Source organism: Schistocerca nitens, chromosome 1 (assembly GCF_023898315.1).
Source record: "Schistocerca nitens isolate TAMUIC-IGC-003100 chromosome 1, iqSchNite1.1, whole genome shotgun sequence".
Taxonomy (NCBI): Eukaryota; Metazoa; Arthropoda; class Insecta; order Orthoptera; family Acrididae; genus Schistocerca; species Schistocerca nitens.
In genome coordinates this window covers 1,132,317,464-1,132,335,879 of record NC_064614.1, presented here as the reverse complement: position 1 = coordinate 1,132,335,879, position 18,416 = coordinate 1,132,317,464, and the positions used below count along the sequence as shown (strand labels likewise).

The 18,416-nt window shown below is 41.0% G+C and overlaps 2 protein-coding genes across 4 annotated transcripts in view; one reads left to right on the top strand and one right to left on the bottom strand.

The window, feature by feature from the left end:
• LOC126199429 (organic cation transporter protein-like) overlaps window positions 1-18,416 on the top strand; it is a 194,107-nt gene that overhangs the window by 48,352 nt on the left and 127,339 nt on the right. The gene's annotated exons all lie outside the window — the stretch shown is intronic.
• LOC126232312 (beta-1,4-galactosyltransferase 7-like) lies at window positions 872-10,740 on the bottom strand. Its single transcript, XM_049942627.1, has 4 exons — window positions 10,360-10,740; window positions 10,046-10,269; window positions 9,176-9,322; window positions 872-1,210 (listed from the first exon to the last, which is right to left on the bottom strand). Exons 1-4 carry the CDS (start codon window positions 10,738-10,740, stop codon window positions 973-975), a joined length of 990 nt encoding a protein of 329 aa, XP_049798584.1. The 3' UTR covers window positions 872-972.

The following is an 18,416-nucleotide window of genomic DNA, read 5'->3' as shown; positions in this document are numbered from 1 at the left end:
GTCGCAAATAAGGGAGGGAAAACTTCCTTGAAAGTCCTCGCGCAGTAAAGGGGCCGAGGTATATCAAGAGTGCCGACAGTCTGGCGCGCAGAGAACAGAGCACAATGCGCGTATACTGCTGCACGCAGCATATGGCCTCGTCGTGCCTCTGTTGTAAAGTAGGTAGTAGGGATCTGCTAATATGCAATAATATCGTCCATCTCGCCTATCGTCCACTTGAATGTCATATAAACGACCAGTGCAAGGTCTGAAAACGCTCACGTGGCAAACTGAACTAGTCCGTCAACAAGAGAACACTTTACAACACGGCAGCTACATCTGATTAAATTGCTCACTACTACTGGAGAACATTCAGGCCCGATTGCAACACACGGTATTTTAATCCGCCAAACTACGTTTTCCAGTCTACTCTCCAAAATATTCTGCAGCCAAAGACCACATTTAATTAAATTAACCCCCAATTTTTATTACCTTTTCGTAATAATTATTTAATGTCATATTTCATTAGGCTGGTGTGAAAACAATGACAGATCAAAAAAAGTGACTACTGCGCGTATGTCTGAAAAACATATCGCTGTGTGAGCACGGTACAGTTTTTAATTGGATACAGTCAAAATAAAAAAAAGGCAGATGCAAAGTATCGACAACTACAGTGTACATTATGTTTAAGACCTCTCATTCAAATTATTTTTGTGTGCAAAGACAACATTAGGTGTATAAAGCTGTATTTGGAAAATTAATAGTGAGTAAACATGTGGTACATAATATAAAGTTGCAAAGTTCTAAGCCATAAACACTACAAAACAAACAATATAAAACTCCTTCACATTAAGCAGTTTCCAATTTTAACACTAATAACTCGTATCCACTCAATATCAAAAAAAAATGTTATAAATACTGAAAACAATGTCAACATATTGGCACTTTACTATTTTACAATCTAAATTTATTCAGCTTGCCACCTGCCCAGATTTAATGTGCTGACTGATTGCTAGAGTTACATTCACACCACGGAGTCAGTAGCTTATCACAGTGGAGTTTCACGTTTAGAACTGTAGCTCGATCACCATCAATGCTCATCTCTCTAATTTCTGTAAGTTTATAAGACACTGTGTTCAAACCGGTCTCCAAATCACGATCATCTGTCAACTGCATTTGACTGAAGCATCTGGTCTTATCACGTTTCCGTCTTACACTATCATGCATGTGCCTGGTCACAAAGAAAAGAAAAAAAAACAGTATCTGAATTTTCAGTGTAAACTATTAGGCTATACTACAGCTACAGAAACAGAATAAAAAAAAAGCAGGAGAGTTTTCTTGTACTGTGAAATACTGCAGTAGATAACTCAAATAATGTCACTTACAGCAAGTTCACTTTTGTAGCACATGAGATTTTTAAATCAGAAGTAGGGCAAAGCAATACAAAAATATATGAAAGAAAATTAAATTGTATAAAACATTCTAGGACTAATTGCCGCGTCAGTTCAGGGTGAAACTCGAGCTTTCGACGATTATCTCCATCGACATAGTCAGGAGCAACGCAGAGGGTTTTTACTTTGGATTGACGCAGTAATGTTTTTTACAACTGCTGCCACGAAAGACTATGTTCTCAAGACGAAATTTCAGGTTAGGATACGAACACCTTATTCTAAATGTAAACATCAATCTTGTTATGGAAAATTCATAAAAAAATTCTTTAGCTCATCAGATTTCAGTCTGACTAAATATGCAGCAAGCCTAAGTTCTAAAATACACTCCTGGAAATTGAAATAAGAACACCGTGAATTCATTGTCCCAGGAAGGGGAAACTTTATTGACACATTCCTGGGGTCAGATACATCACATGACCACACTGACAGAACCACAGGCACATAGACACAGGCAACAGAGCATGCACAATGTCGGCACTAGTACAGTGTATATCCACCTTTCGCAGCAATGCAGGCTGCTATTCTCCCATGGAGACGATCGTAGAGATGCTGGATGTAGTCCTGTGGAACGGCTTGCCATGCCATTTCCACCTGGCGCCTCAGTTGGACCAGCGTTCGTGCTGGACGTGTAGACCGCGTGAGACGACGCTTTATCCAGTCCCAAACATGCTCAATGGGGGACAGATCCGGAGATCTTGCTGGCCAGGGTAGTTGACTTACACCTTCTAGAGCACGTTGGGTGGCACGGGATACATGCGGACGTGCATTGTCCTGTTGGAACAGCAAGTTCCCTTGCCGGTCTAGGAATGGTAGAACGATGGGTTCGATGACGGTTTGGATGTACCGTGCACTATTCAGTGTCCCCTCGACGATCACCAGTGGTGTACGGCCAGTGTAGGAGATCGCTCCCCACACCATGATGCCGGGTGTTGACCCTGGGTGCCTCGGTCGTATGCAGTCCTGATTGTGGCGCTCACCTGCACGGCGCCAAACACGCATACGACCATCATTGGCACCAAGGCAGAAGCGACTCTCATCGCTGAAGACGACACGTCTCCATTCGTCCCTCCATTCACGCCTGTCGCGACACCACTGGAGGCGGGCTGCACGATGTTGGGGCGTGAGCGGAAGACGGCCTAACGGTGTGCGGGACCGTAGCCCAGCTTCATGGAGACGGTTGCGAATGGTCCTCGACGATACCCCAGGAGCAACAGTGTCCCTAATTTGCTGGGAAGTGGCGGTGCGGTCCCCTACGGCACTGCGTAGGATCCTACGGTCTTGGCGTGCATCCGTGCGTCGCTGCGGTCTGGTCCCAGGTCGACGGGCACGTGCACCTTCCGCCGACCACTGGCGACTACATCGATGTAATGTGGAGACCTCACGCCCCACGTGTTGAGCAATTCGGCGGTACGTCCACCCGGCCTCCCGCATGCCCACTATACGCCCTCGCTCAAAGTCCGTCAACTGCACATACGGTTCACGTCCACGCTGTCGCGGCATGCTACCAGTGTTAAAGACTGCGATGGAGCTCCGTATGCCACGGCAAACTGGCTGACACTGACGGCGGCGGTGCACAAATGCTGCGCAACTAGCGCCATTCGACGGCCAACACCGCGGTTCCTGGTGTGTCCGCTGTGCCGTGCGTGTGATCATTGCTTGTACAGCCCTCTCGCAGTGTCCGGAGCAAGTATGGTGGGTCTGACACACCGGTGTCAATGTGTTCTTTTTTCCATTTCCAGGAGTGTAGATGCTATAGGTTCCTCAACTATTTTGTTCTCTTATCTAGGTCTCCTTTTCACTCTCACACCTGTCCATTGCGCCCAGAGAAACAAATTTTGGACTGTATGCTTATTTAAGCTGCTGTCTTGTTGCTCGTAACTTACAGCTGGGTATTCTCTGATTACAGATTCGACATTTTACGCTGATTGGGACGTAACTTTTGAATGCTTCCAAATTTCGTCATCTCTAGTTCTGCGAACCAAATAAAACTTACGTGGTTCAACAGGTGAGCGTCTGACTACAAATCCACAGGGTCAGAGTTCATTCCTCAGTTAGTGCTTGGATGTTTTTCGTCTCTGGGAGTGATTTTCATATGTGAAAATTTCCAATTCACCCCGTGGTTTGTAGTTCACATTTAACCAATAACAAAATGCGTAAGTCAGTTCAGCGCTCGTGGAAAGGTATGGGTGTGCCACTGTGCAACTGAATAAAACCTAGTAAGTACTGTGACACTTAAACGAACCTTCGAATTGAGAACAGCTTAAGTTAAATACTAGTATTTGTTGGAACAGAAGGCGAATGTTAGCAAAGAATGAAGCAATATGAGTATATAACAACAACCAACAGAATAGATGGTTAAATTATGATGGCTAACTGTGAAGCACAAGTAGAAATAAATACTTACAAAATAGAAAAAGGGTTATAACATATCCAAGTTTACTCTCTAAAGTATTTCAAAAACAAACGAAAATATTTCATATGTGTTAGTGCTTCAAATCAACAGAATTACTGCAGTTTTGTCAAATAAAACATGGTTGGATACCGTGGCTGTTACATGAAATAAATTGTTGATGGCGTACAGCAACCAACCCAGATTGCTTTTAGGTTGCTTTATTTAAAAACTACCGTTACCTGTTTGGAAGTTTTCACAATTCATCATCAGATGGTTTTTTCATGTTGTCATCCAAACAAGTTACACATTGGTTTCCTGTGAGTTACACAGGAAAGTAACCTAAAAGCGATTTATGGCTGGTTGCTGTTCACCATCAATTTAGAACAGAATTTTTGTTCGAAGTCTAGGTAGCGTCTATCAGCTAGTGGACATCTTCAATCGATTTCATTAATCTGAGAGTGAAAAACACACATTGTCTTCAAGGAGCGTAGTGAATAACGTTATCGATTCATCAAAGAATTTTATTTTGCACAATATTCCATAAGCAAATACATGATGCATATGTCCACTATTTCCGAGAGAAAAGAAGCATTTACTTCCTAACTGCTGCAGCAAAAATAACTGGAACAGAGCTGAGTGACCCATCGAGAATTTAACTGTTGAGCCTCTGACTTACGCACCTTTTACGAAAAGGAAACGGAAATCGAAAGTAATATTGAATAGAGTGAGTAATCTCTGCAAACTCTGTCATACCCTATGTCATACAAAAATCAGGAATGGTGTGTGAATTCGTTTACAGGAAAGATTCAGTTTCTACAGTACAAAATACCACCTGCAGGAAATTGGTGGGTCGTAGGTGAGAGTCTTTTCTTGAAATACTCCGACAAAGTGAATTTCTATACTGTTATCAGGACATTTTCTCATTTGTTGATTGTTATCTAGTTTTGGCATATACAACTAAAATGCGACTAGGTCTGCACAGCTGCGATGAATTTCCTGAATAATTTAGAGATGCCTTCAACTGCCATCTTTATTTGATGTACGGTTGTATGCAACCAGTCATGCCACCGAGAGCACCCAAGCTCATATATTTTCATTCTGTGACACACAGACTGATCAACTTACCAGTGGAAAAAGAAAAAATCTTAAAAACAACTGAATCTTCTCCAAAACGTGGCTATAAATTACGGCTATCCAAAAATATATGCTTGATATTATCAAATTAGGAGGCGATCTAGATTAATGTAGAAACAGAAGTACAACTTCAAACAGCCAACATCGCTATTGTACAGCAGTTATTGTGGTGATCGGTTTCGACAAATTACCTTGCAATCATCAGTTCTGTGAAGTATATATCAACACATTCAAGCATACTGGGATCAGATGTAAAGGGGTGTAACTCAATTTCACCTAAACATGGACTGTACCATGGAATATAACATACTTCCTGCAGTACATTTCACTGAATTTTTATGAAATGCATATTATATCGTGACATATCATAGAACGATATTTCATGAACATGAGAACAAAAGTATATCAGCAAGTCTTCTTGCTAATGTACGAATATGAGTTTGTATATCAGTGCAAAATGTACGTTGTCTTATGTAATACCTACTTTATGCTTGACTTTCAGATATATTATTGTTCTCATGTTCATGAAATATGGGTCTGTGATATGACGCAACATAATACGCATTTGTGCTTGAATATGTTGATGTATGCTTTAGAGATCTGATGATGCCAACGTAGCTTGCCGAAATGTGTCCACAATAAATGATGTACAATAGCGATATTAGCTGTTTGAAGTTGTTCTCCTATTTTTAAGTTATCCTAAAAACTTAGGGGACGTATTATACAAAAAGAAGACCAATCAAACAAGCCAGTCTCGTAGATGAAATAACTTTAATCAGAGACCCAAACGCACAACAGAAAAATAGAATTTTCGTATGGTCATATCTAGGTATTGTTTCAGCCAAAATTACTCGAAGTTTCAGGAACAAAAGATTATACACTAGCTACAGGAGTAAATAATGTACAACTGTTATTGAAACACATACCACGGAAATCAGAGCCTTTTTTTGCAATCAGGAATCTACAAAATTAACTGTGAAGAATGCTCAAAATTTATTGGACAGACACGAAGGTTGCACATTTGAAAGACACCAATCAAAAAATGTTTAATACAGATAAATCACTACAAATATTACATGAGTTACAATAAAAAAATCATGTACGTAATGGAAGAATTTGAAATTTATATTCATCTAAAAGTCAAGACCATTCAGACAGTTTTAAATGAACAAAAAGACCTGCGAAACGGAAAATGCCTTGACAACTTTCTACCAGTGCTACGACGAAGTAATAGAGAACCATTCAACTTATAATTATCGCTGTACTTATTAAGAAATATGACTGTGATGCGAAAGATCTCGCACCCATAAAGAAGGTATCAAAGGTTTTACTGGACTTTAAGAGCTTTGTAACAACTGTTCAAAAAAGATGTGCTTCCATAATAACAAAACAAATATTTACAAGTTGTTTTAAAGAAATTACATACGGTCATATTCACACCAGTGATGAAGAATAATTAGAGAACAAAGACTTATACAGTTTAATTAACAATTTTTTGTAAAATAATTATAATCTTCCTAGTAAAAGTACGTTAAAACATTGACATAATATACACGACTTTGCAACAACTGCTCAAAAGTATCGTGCTTCTAAAATAGCGAAAAACTTTTTCTAAATTTCATTTACAGGCAGTCATGTGAGCAAGGACGTACATGGCGTAATAACCCATTAAATAATCATCCATAAAATGGGTTATAGTCCGCCTAGTATACCTTGGGATATGACCTGTTCCTGCGCTGAATAAGTTATCCTCATCTGGAAGCAGCTGACATCAAATCGTTTGCAGAGCGGCAACAGACTCCGGTCTGTTCGTGGGTGCAGGAGCCGTGTCACGGACACCCCCTGTAAGCTCAGTGGGGTTCAAATCTGTGCTCCGGGGTGGTCATTTCAGTCTTTGGACCTCCTCTGCAGGTTCCTGCAACCATTCTCGGGCGACGTGGGAGCGATGTCCCCCGAGCAGCTCAACATACCGTGCAGCATTCAAAGTCCCTTCCAGAACAACGAGGGGCCCCATTCATCACCAGGAAGATGGGCCCCAGACCGTAACAGAGACACCAGGGACCTTCTTGGTTGATCCATGTGGTCTGCGCGACACACACAGTTCCTCCCATCGTCATAGTGCAGCTGATTCGTCCGACTACGACTACGTTACGCAATAGTTTCATCCTTGGTGATTGCCGACAAATGCAAGCCTTGTGCCCGATGACGTTGCATTAACAGTGGCACCCGTGTGCTGCACCGGCTCCCATGGAATCCATGTTCCTATGGATTGTCCACCGGGAGACGTGTCTAGCACGTCCTGTATTTAACTGAATCGTGATCTGTTGCATTGTTGCCCTTCTGTCTGACCACCATAGCCCGTTCGAGCGGCGTCAGCACACGACGACTTTTGCATGTTACATAAACCACTTGTACAACCACTCCTCAGGTGTTCTATACAACTGCGGCTGACACAGGGGACGTGTGGAGCGCATACAACACATGTGCGCCATCTATGCCCCAGTATCCCATGACATTTGCTAAGTCATTGTATAATGCTTCCGTTTTAGATACTTGAAATTGGCCTAAGGTCCGAAATTGTGCATTCGTACGTCAAATAAAGAGAACGACAGCTGAAGCATCATGAAATGATTAAAAAAACCACCAAAATTATCTGAAATAAGTCTACCAATTAGATCGCATCAGCTAATTCCGACTCAATTATGTAATAATAGCAGCTCACACTCAGCCACTTTTCCAAAGTTAAAATTATTTTGTAGCTTAATGTTTATGGCTGCAACCAGAAGACACATAAAATTATTAATTGTATGCTTTCATTTCGTATGTGAGCATAGCATTACGCGTTACAGAAGTTCATCTATCGTCTGGTGCCGTTTTATGCTCAAGTCTAATACAAGACATGTATATACAGTACAAAACTGCATCAGACTAATGTTACTATCTGTCGTTTTTCTGCGGAGGGATAACTTCAACAGATGCTACAAATTTAAAATGATGATATTGTAATGTTTTACAGCAATGCCTACAAACGACATAAGTAAAAATGCAGTCCACACAGTTAGTGAGGAAGCAGCGACTAGTGTAGTAAGGACTTATTTTCTTGTGGTAGCGAACTGTAGAAGAACTGATTTTTTGTAATCACTTGCACTGTTTTCATAGACTTATGTGGCAAACATTTCTGCTCTTACATGTCCACAATTTTCAGATGACCCTGTTAACGTTTTTGCTCCAAAGATACATGTACTTCTGAGCTTAGCTATCAAAGAGGAGATGTTTGACAGTGTGACTTACATCTCTTTTTCCCCTTCTTTCACGGTCTGTTAAAAACAAACATTTGTGAGAAGAATGCCTTAAAACTGGTGTGGATTTATGTTTGCGTTACAAGGTCTTAAAAATTCGTAAATAAATTACTATTTCAGTTACAGAAGCGGACTGATTCATTTATTATTTTATCTATTTGGGTACGATTGTGTACATATATTTTAAGGCTTCCTTAAGTCTTCTTCTTTCCCCTTTTAATAATGTACAGTGACTTGAGTCATCCAAAAAAAATTTTAATTACTTTTAAGTGGTAGGATCTTGGATACAATAAAGTAGCAAAGTGAACAACGTTACAATTTACAGTATGTGGTGTACCCACTGTTACCAATCAGTCCATCAAATAAATGTCAATGTTCCCTTCAGTGCAGGGCAAATATGCTGCCTCTACTTAGCCTTTTGAAAATCATCTTATAACCACACATTTTTCCACAGCCGCCTAATGTATGCAGTAGCTATGAAAGCAACCTCACTGGCGCAGAAACAATTTTTAGTGGAAACAAGTTAGTTAGGTGCGTCTTTGAAATAAGAAACCATGAATCTCCTAGGATATCTTTGAAGAAAGAAGTAATAAAATACTGTAAGTCACATTCCTGTTTACATTCATTTATTTGGTCAATGCCAAAATAAACAATGCACGGTGACAGCCTATACATAACTACAACGTTTCAGAGGCAGATGATCGACATTGTTGGTACGAGGATTGGAATGATGCAAAATAAACATACTTATATAGGAATACATCTCTTTAATAAGTTGTCAACACAATCTCTTCAGAAGAACAACACACAGAGATGAACCACAAAACATAACTTTAAAAATTTGAAAATTTTCATGTTTGGTAAAACTTATCTACCCACATTAAAATGCTACTTACGCTAATGTGTGTTTCTTTTCTTACCTAAATGTATTGGTTTTTCCCGGAGTTACATTTTGTGGACGAGATATTTGCAGCTTTGCTTCTTTTAGGCGAATATAGAATTCATCATCTTCTAAACCCCAGCCCCAATATTTATTGCTCATTCCATTGACTTTTTGGAAATCTTCTCTGAAATCCAATTTTTAAATAATTTGGGTTATTGTGAACTGGAGATGATAATGCCCTTAAATACAGTACTAAGATATGATGACACATCACATTCCCTTCTAATAAAGGTTACGTTGTCTCTTTCATTATCATTCGTTCGACAACAGAAATATCACTGCACCGCTGCTATAAATACTACAAATAAAATAATTTCCAAATGAACATCAAGACGCTAGTGAGGGGAGTACCTTTAAATGTGAGTTTTCAAACGAATATGCATTCTATCCGCAGTTCTTGAGGCAAATAGCCACCTCATGACTACAGCTTTGTTAATATTATTTGAGGAGGTATAAAATGACAAGCTGCATGAGGATGTGTAGTCCATATTAAACTGTGGGTCCCTCTATAACTGGAGGGTAAGTCAGTTCAAAGATAAAATATTCACGCGCTTATTATCTCCAAAACACCATTCCTACTGCAGTGCTGTGGTAGTCAAACCATCCTTCAGGATAACGCCAATTTTTCCTTATAAATCAATTAATCCAGTAGGGAAAAGGTTGAAAAATCACGGTAAGTAGTAATACTTCTTACTTCAATTCTTATGACAAATTTTAATATATACTCATCTTTGTCAACAAGTCAGTCATGTAAGCACAAAAATCACCTAACAGAATGCTAATAGCAACTAACAGCTAAATTGCATGGGAATGTTAAAGAAGGCATTTATATCAAGTATATTCTTACCTCTTAATTAGCAGTATTCCTCCAGCAAATGTTGAGTAGTTATAGCGAGGATGCAGCTGTGGCGATGCAACATGAAATGGGCCTTTCTCTGGATAGCCGTATGATAGTTGTGGATTAAGGGGGAGAAGATCAACATCATGCATTGCAATGTAGTCACACTGCGGGCACACTTCTCGGAATCCAACGTTGATTAACGATGCACGGTTGAATCGGTAACTGTCGATCTTTAAAACAAAATTCTCTTGTCACAGGAACAAACTTGGCCAGCGTTTCCTACTGCAACATTATTATGAAGCGGGAGAAATAAAATTTACCTGATTTAAAACAAATATATGATGATTTACATTCTGCTTTTTCAAAAACTTGTGCATATGGGGGACAAATTCCAGAAGTTCGTCAAAACGGTCCCTAAAAGGAACGAGTACAGCTAGTTTATGTTTAACTTCGTCGCCCTCGTTTTGGTACGCCTTTTCTTCGATTTTCCGTTCATTTAAACCACTTAATTTTTTATCCAGACAGTCATACAAACATCTTACGCCACTAGTCACTGAGCAACAAACACGGTAAATTGTCAGTTTAACCGGTGTGATTGGTATCAAAGCAATTAAGCATCCAAGCACCAACATTATGAGTACACATAGCACCAGAGACTTATTTTTCCACAAAATAAATCCCAGATATACACACACCTTCATCATGCGTTAGTGAACAGCTTCGCTATGAAACATTGCAAGACAATTATTTAAAACGTAGCTTGCCTTCTTGAACATCACTGAACGATTATACAACACTTGCCGAATTCATACTTTCGTGACAAACGCTTCTCAGCACGGTGCTTGCAAAACGTCGTTGATTTGTGGGGACACTTTTACGTGGCAGTTTTACTATTTGTTCATGTCCTGAACGAGGGCGGCCTAACTCTGGATCGGCCCAAGTTGCTTGACATAGCCCCGCTCATGTTTCTCTTCGTGCAAATCTTATCGGGCAGGTAATTGCGCCCACTGTGTTATCTAGGGACAGACGGTCTTGTGAGGTAGTTCTGAACACGTTTTTCGAAAACCTGTCTTGAGCAGCTAGCTCGAAAACCCACACGCAGTGGAAATATTTTAGACTTTGTAGCATAAACAGGCCAGACCTTATCCACATTTTCAATACAGGTCGCGATATCATCATAGTGACGATGGTTACAAAAGTAAGTAAATACAAGAAGGCTAGGAGAGCTTTTATGCTAGAAAGAACACATAAGCAGTTGTTAGCATCCTATTTAGACAACGAATGCACATTTCTCAGTTCTAACACGATGCACGCACAGAAGTTAGGGGAAAAATTTAAACTGAAAATCACGCTCTGGAGAAGTATGTGCTGAATAAATGAATTAGGGAAGACCAACCGTAGTTTAATAACAAAATTCCGAAAATGCTTAGGAAACAGGCTATTGCACTCTCGACTCAAAAAAAGATCGCCGAAATGTCGACGGGTAAAATTTCGTAGAAATTTTTGCGTCTATGAAAAGATCGATGTGCGAAGCTTATAACAGTTTCCATGGTCACACCTTAGCGAAAGATGTTGCTGAGAGTGAGAACCCGAGAAATTATGGTTCTTCGTAAAATCTCTATGCGGGTCGAAGGCTTCCACCTAGTCACTCGTTGACGAGTTTGATCTGACGTGGCAGTAGAAGATTAAAAGAAAGCCCAGATTTTAAATTTCACTTTTAAGAAATCATTCACACAGAAGGTTCAGACATACCATTATTTGACCGGCTCGAAAAATTACAGATCGGTGTCCTCAAATCGGTTCAATGGAGAATCCTTGAACGTATTCTCAGTTCGAATATAGTAAATTTCCTTGAGATGGAAAAGCTTCTGTCTGAAAAATAGGTTCCTAGATATTTAACACGAAGACTTCTTCAGTAAGAGAATCCAGTATGTTGTCCTCGATGGCGTGTGTTCATCAGAGACAAAGGTATCGTCAGGTGTGATCCTGGGAAGTGTGATACGACCGCTGTTATCCTCTGTATAGACATAAATGATCTGAGGAACGGCGTGGGCAGCAATATGCGGCTGTTTCCTGATGATGCGCTGCTGTACGGCAATTGAATGACTGTAGGAGGATACCAGATGACATAGAAAATTTCTAGTTTCTGTGACTAACAGCAGCGTGCTTTAAATGTAGAAAAATGTAAGTTAAAGCAGATGAGTAGGAAAAACAATCCCCTAATGTTCGAATACAGCGTTAATACTGTGCTGCATGATACAGTCACATCGCTTAAATATCTAGGCGTAATGCTGCAAAGAGGAATGAAATGGTTGGAGCATATAAGGATTATGGTAGGGAAGGCAAATGGTTGACTTTGGTTTATTGCGAGAATTTTGGGAAACTGGTTCATCTGCAAAGGAGACGGCATATAGGACACTAATGCGACCTGTTCTTGAGTGCTGCCGCGCGGGGTAGCCGCGCGGTCTTAGGCGCCTTGTCACGGTGCGCGCGGCTCGCCCGACGGAGGTTCGAGTCTCCCTCGGGCATGCGTGTGTATTGTCCTTAGGCCGTATCTTTCGTAAGCGACCGAATGCGTGAGACAGCTTGTTGTTGTTGTGGTCTTCAGTCCTGAGACTGGTTTGATGCAGCTCTCCATGCTACTCTATCCTGTGCAAGCTTCTTCATCTCCCAGTACCTACTGCAACCTACATCCTTCTGAATCTGCTTAGTGTATTCATCTCTTGGTCTCCCTCTACGATTTTTACCCTCCACGCTGCCCTCCAATGCTAAATTTGTGATCCCTTGATGCCTCAAAACATGTCCTACCAACCGATCCCTTCTTCTAGTCAAGTTGTGCCACAAACTTCTCTTCTCCCCAATCCTATTCAATACCTCCTCATTAGTTACGTGATCTACCCACCTTATCTTCAGCATTCTTCTGTAGCACCACATTTCGAAAGCTTCTATTCTCTTCTTGTCCAAACTAGTTATCGTCCATGTTTCACTTCCATACATGGCTACACTCTATACAAATACTTTCAGAAACGACTTCCTGACACTTAAATCTATACTCGATGTTAACAATTTTCTCTTCTTGAGAAACGCTTTCCTTGCCATTGCCAGTCTACATTTTACATCCTCTCTACTTCGACCATCATCAGTTATTTTACTACAAAATCAATAATCAGATCATTAATTTCCAGTCCAAATATGAGACAGTCACACAAGGTGTACCCCAGGGCTCAATTTTGGGCCCTTCCCTTTTCCTTGTGTTTAAATGATATAGAGCAACCTTTCAACTCCCAATTGGTAACCTATGCAGACGATACCTCGCTGTTCTTTCTTGGTAAACAAAATGATGAGTTAACGTTGGTAGCAACTGAGGGACTACAGCAAATAACTACTTATTTCCAAGATAAAGGTTTGAAAGTTAATATCAGTAAATCTCAGTTATTGCCATTTAAACTTACAAACTCACACCAAACGTCTATCAGTAACATAGGTGGAATTGAAGTAGTGGACTCAGAAGGCTGCAGATTTCTAGGTATTCACCTAGATGAAAATCTAAGATGGGTAAACCATATCAAATTTTTATGCAATAAAATCAGCAGTTCATTACATCTAATCAGCCAGTTATCAAAAGTAGTTCCACATCAGACATTAAAAACAATTTATTATGGAACCATTTTTGCACAGATTAATTATGGGATAGAGATATGGGGTTGTGCTGCCGACATACATGTTGTTGTTGTGGTCTTCAGTCCTGAGACTGGTTTGATGCAGCTCTCCATGCTACTCTATCCTGTGCAAGCTTCTTCATCTCCCAGTACCTACTGCAACCTACATCCTTCTGAATCTGCTTAGTGTATTCATCTCTTGGTCTCCCTCTACGATTTTTACCCTCCACGCTGCCCTCCAGTGCTAAATTTGTGATCCCTTGATGCCTCAAAACATGTCCTACCAACCGATCCCTTCTTCTAGTCAAGTTGTGCCACAAACTTCTCTTCTCCCCAATCCTATTCAATACCTCCTCATTAGTTACGTGATCTACCCACCTTATCTTCAGCATTCTTCTGTAGCACCACATTTCGAAAGCTTCTATTCTCTTCTTGTCCAAACTGGTTATCGTCCATGTTTCACTTCCATACATGGCTACACTCCATACAAATACTTTCAGAAACGACTTCCTGACACTTAAATCTATACTCGATGTTAACAAATTTCTCTTCTTCAGAAACGCTTTCCTTGCCATTACCAGTCTACATTTTATATCCTCTCTACTTCGACCATCATCAGTTATTTTACTCCCTAAATAGCAAAACTCCTTTACTACTTTAAGTGTCTCATTTCCTAATCTACAGGCGAAAAAATCAAAACCGCAGGTATAGTCACGGACGTGTCCTATGCAACTGGCGACGCTGGAATACAAATGTGTTTGAATCTTGTCGCTGCAGCACGCGCGACAGAGAGCGATAGCCACATGTCTTCTCGGCAAAGCAGTGGAGCTATCAAATACTAATTATCCGATTTTATGAAAAGCATTCGGTGTAAAATTTGATTCTTTCGCATCTTATGCTTTGATATCTTTGCTTGATAAAGGTCTGAATTTATTTTCGTTATTCATCGTAGTGTAATATGGACTGCGAATAAATAGGGAAAAACAAAAGTGGCAGAAAGGAGATAAGCGATAAATTGGGGACCGCAAAGTAGACGAAGTTGAGAACTTCTGCTACGTTGAAATCGGAATAACATATGTTGGATGAATCAAGGACGAAATAAAAAGCAGATCAGCAAAGGCAAAGAGGACGTTCCTAATCGTGAGAAGTCACTGGTGTCAAACATTGGCCTTAATCTGAAGAAGAATTTTCTGGGAATGTACGATTGGAGCACAGCATTGTACGGTAGTGAATCATGGACAGTGGGAAAACAGGAACAGAAGAGAATCGAAGCATTTGAGATGTGGTGCTAAAGAAGGGAGTTGAAAATTAGGTGGATAGATAAGATAAGAAATGAGAAAGCTGTGCGCAAAATCGGCAAAGAAAGCAAAATGTGGAAAACATTTACGAGAAGAAGGAGCAGAGGTGTCAAGACACCAAGAAATAACATTCATGGTTCTAGAGGGAGAGGACAAAAAGTGCTGGGGAAGAAAGAGATTGAATACATCCAACAAATAACTGAGGACGTAAAGTGCAGCTGCTACTGTGACACGAAAAGGTTCGCACATGAGAAGAATTTGTGGTGCGCCGCAGTTCAAATGGTTCAAGTGGCTCTGAGCACTATGGGACTCAACTGCTGAGGTCATAAGTCCCCTAGAACTTAGAACTACTTAAACCTAACTAACCTAAGGACAACACACACATCCATGCCCGAGGCAGGATTCGAACCTGCGACCGTAGCGGTCGCGCGGTTCCAGACTGTAGCGCCAGAACCGCTCGGCCACCAGCGGCCGGCTGCGCCGCAGTCTAACCAGACAAAAGATTGAGGACTCAAGGAAAAAAGTACCAGTTGGGGGTCCTGACTGAACTACCATGTTTACGACACTGCCAACCTCAGTGAACAGTTGCGCTTAGCCGTTACTGATTGTTTTGTATTGTGCGTTTCTCGTTGTACCCTTTTCTTATTTTGAAACGAGTGAAGAGGCTAATCCTGGCCCGTGACAAGGTTCGAATGCGACTCTCGCAGCACCAGGAGTCCGCGATCCGTATGACCATTACGTCAGTTCTGCTTTCGCAGGAGCACAGGGGTGTTGTCATCGCCCTGCGAGAGGGAGGCACGGCTTGCACCGCCGCACCACTCCTCGCCCATGAACAGTGTTCTCGTTTGTTTACACTCGTGGTCGACTACTACGTTATAATGTCCGCGTAATAATTTTCTCGTGTCAAATGGCCGGTTCAAACAAACCTGTCAACTCTTATCATTAGCGCCTCCACAGCTTTGAAATACAGGCCTGAGATCCGTCTGCAACTCGGATTGTCTTCAATGAGTTCAGCAAAAGAAATTTTACATTTGAGATGTCTATGTGTTGTAAGCCCAATAGGCAGTGAGCATTTGCACGTGTGTCCTCCTAACAACAAGACAGTTATAGAAATGCGAGTCCGGCACTGTCACTGCAATAAGTTGTTTTAAATACTCTTCACATGATTCACGTGGACTAAGTGTTACAACGCATGTGGTACCTTTCTTTTGCCATTTAAAAACTAATTTTAAGCCTACAGAATTACTCCACTGTAGGTTTTGAGCCGTGCGTGACTCACGATTGTGACTAGTCCTTCCCGCAATTCTGAAAATATTTTTTTAATTTTCTGTTAAGGGGCTCCGGAAAGGCTCAAAATCATGAAAAGTTCAATTTTTACTTTTTTGCGTTTTCTGAATCTGCAGACTATTACCTTTTAATAGATATATAATTTATTCAATTCCGAAGACTACAACTATTTTTAAATTTTTTTTTAAATGTGTTCTACGTGGGCGTGACCCACTGTGGCGCTGTTAAACTGCTGTCAAATGGTGTTATTATTAACTAACGTCCGTGTTCATCAGGTACATTTTAGTGATGTGAGATTAAGTATGTGTTGTGGCTAACCTGTGATGGTTCAATATATATCGCTGCTGTGATTGTCGATTGTTTCATGTTTATTTACTCTGTCGTTATCTCGAAAATATTCGTAATTAATTCTGTTTCTTGAGTCTCTGTTTTGTTGAAGTATAATAATGAGTAAAAGTAAAGTTATTAGAAATCCTCTGAAGTTTTTTAAGAAAAGGAGAAATGTTGGAAAGCCAAAGGTATTTAGAAATATGGGAATGAAGATAGGTTCTAACATGGTACGAGCGATGCTTACTTTAGACAAGGAACGCCTTCGGGCTGCAGACAGGGCTGTAAAGAGTCTAGAAATACAAGCAAGAGTAAACAGGAGGAGGAACAAGAGGAAGCTGGAGGAGGAGTTTGCAGAGGATGAAGATAATCCATCCTATGGACATGGAATGCACTAAAAAGTTAATCCAATCTTTGTCGCTCGATTCCCAAAACTTTTATTTTCTCATACTAATTACATGTTTTCTAAGGATCTTCCAAACATATTTGTTTCAAACTTTCAGTAAATGTTACACAGTACCTTCTGCATAATTTAACACAGCCTTTTTCCAAAAAAACTGTATATTTTTGAATACATAAATAAAAAATTGCAAAAAAATGCTGTGAATTTTCATTACAATTGAAAAAAAAATCATCTTTAATAACTGAACTAAAATTTTGTAAAATCCCTGTGTTAAGTTGTAGCCCATATTCCAATAAATAATCTGTAAAAAGTTCAACTTCCTACCTCAAATACTTTGTGAGGAAAGATGTAATTTATAAGCGTTATTTTAACATTGCAAGTATAGGGCGTTCCGGAGCCCCTTAATGTCTTCTGGCGCCACTATCCTTGCTCACCTTCGCTGTCCGTGAGTGGCAGCACCAGCGTTATCGATAGTAGGTTCGTGTTACTTCTGTGGAGCGACCGCGAGTATTTCCGGGTTTTGCTCTGACAGGAAAGAAGGAGTCGGTGGACTGAGTCGGTGTAGTGTGTCGGCAGAGTCAGTCGGAAGGCAGACAGTCGCATGTTAGTCAGTCGGCTCTGAGTCTCAGTCGCCTTTGGGTTGTGGACTGAGTCGGGTTCGTCGTTACTCGGCTATTGGAAGGTATTCAGTAGCAGGCAGGTCCGCACGGTGCAAGGCGCGCCGGGACCGTGGTCGAAGCAGACGGAGGCCGTTGGTTGGTCGGTCAGCTTGTCGTCAGACGGCGACATGTGGTCTGCTGAGCACTATCAGTATCAGTCGGGGAAGAGTTGGTAGCCAGTAACGGTCGGGTCCGTATGGTGTTAGTATTAACCGGGACCGCTGTCGACCAAAGTGGACTGCCGTTGGTCGTTTGCTCGGCGGTCATCTCATTTTCCTAGTTGGGATGTTGCTGGACTTTGTTGGTTCGTTGGAAGTGAGCAGCGACGCAGTCTCCACAGCGCGTAGCCAAGTTGGGGCTTTTAGCGGCGGGCATTCGCTGTTACATTTGGAGGCGCTAGCTGTGTGAGCGACTTTTCGCTTTCTTCCGAAGCACTATCCTCAAGTTCAGTAATTAGTTACCTGTTCTTAATACTCGACTGTTACGATTTGTTTGTTATTTGTGGATTGTTGTTTCCTCAGCCATTGTCGCGTGTGAAAACAAGCCGTGTGTTTTGTTGCCTAGAATCTGCAGCCTCCTGTAGTGACTTGTGTTTTCGGTAGTCTTTTAAACTTGTCTTGAGTGGTGTTTGATGCCTTGATCGTGGTGAGGCCGAGTTTGAATTTATTGGTATCTTGGTTTGCTCTTCATCGGTCGATATTTTCCATTATCTGTGCAGTTGGATCTGACCTTTGGAAATCGGTC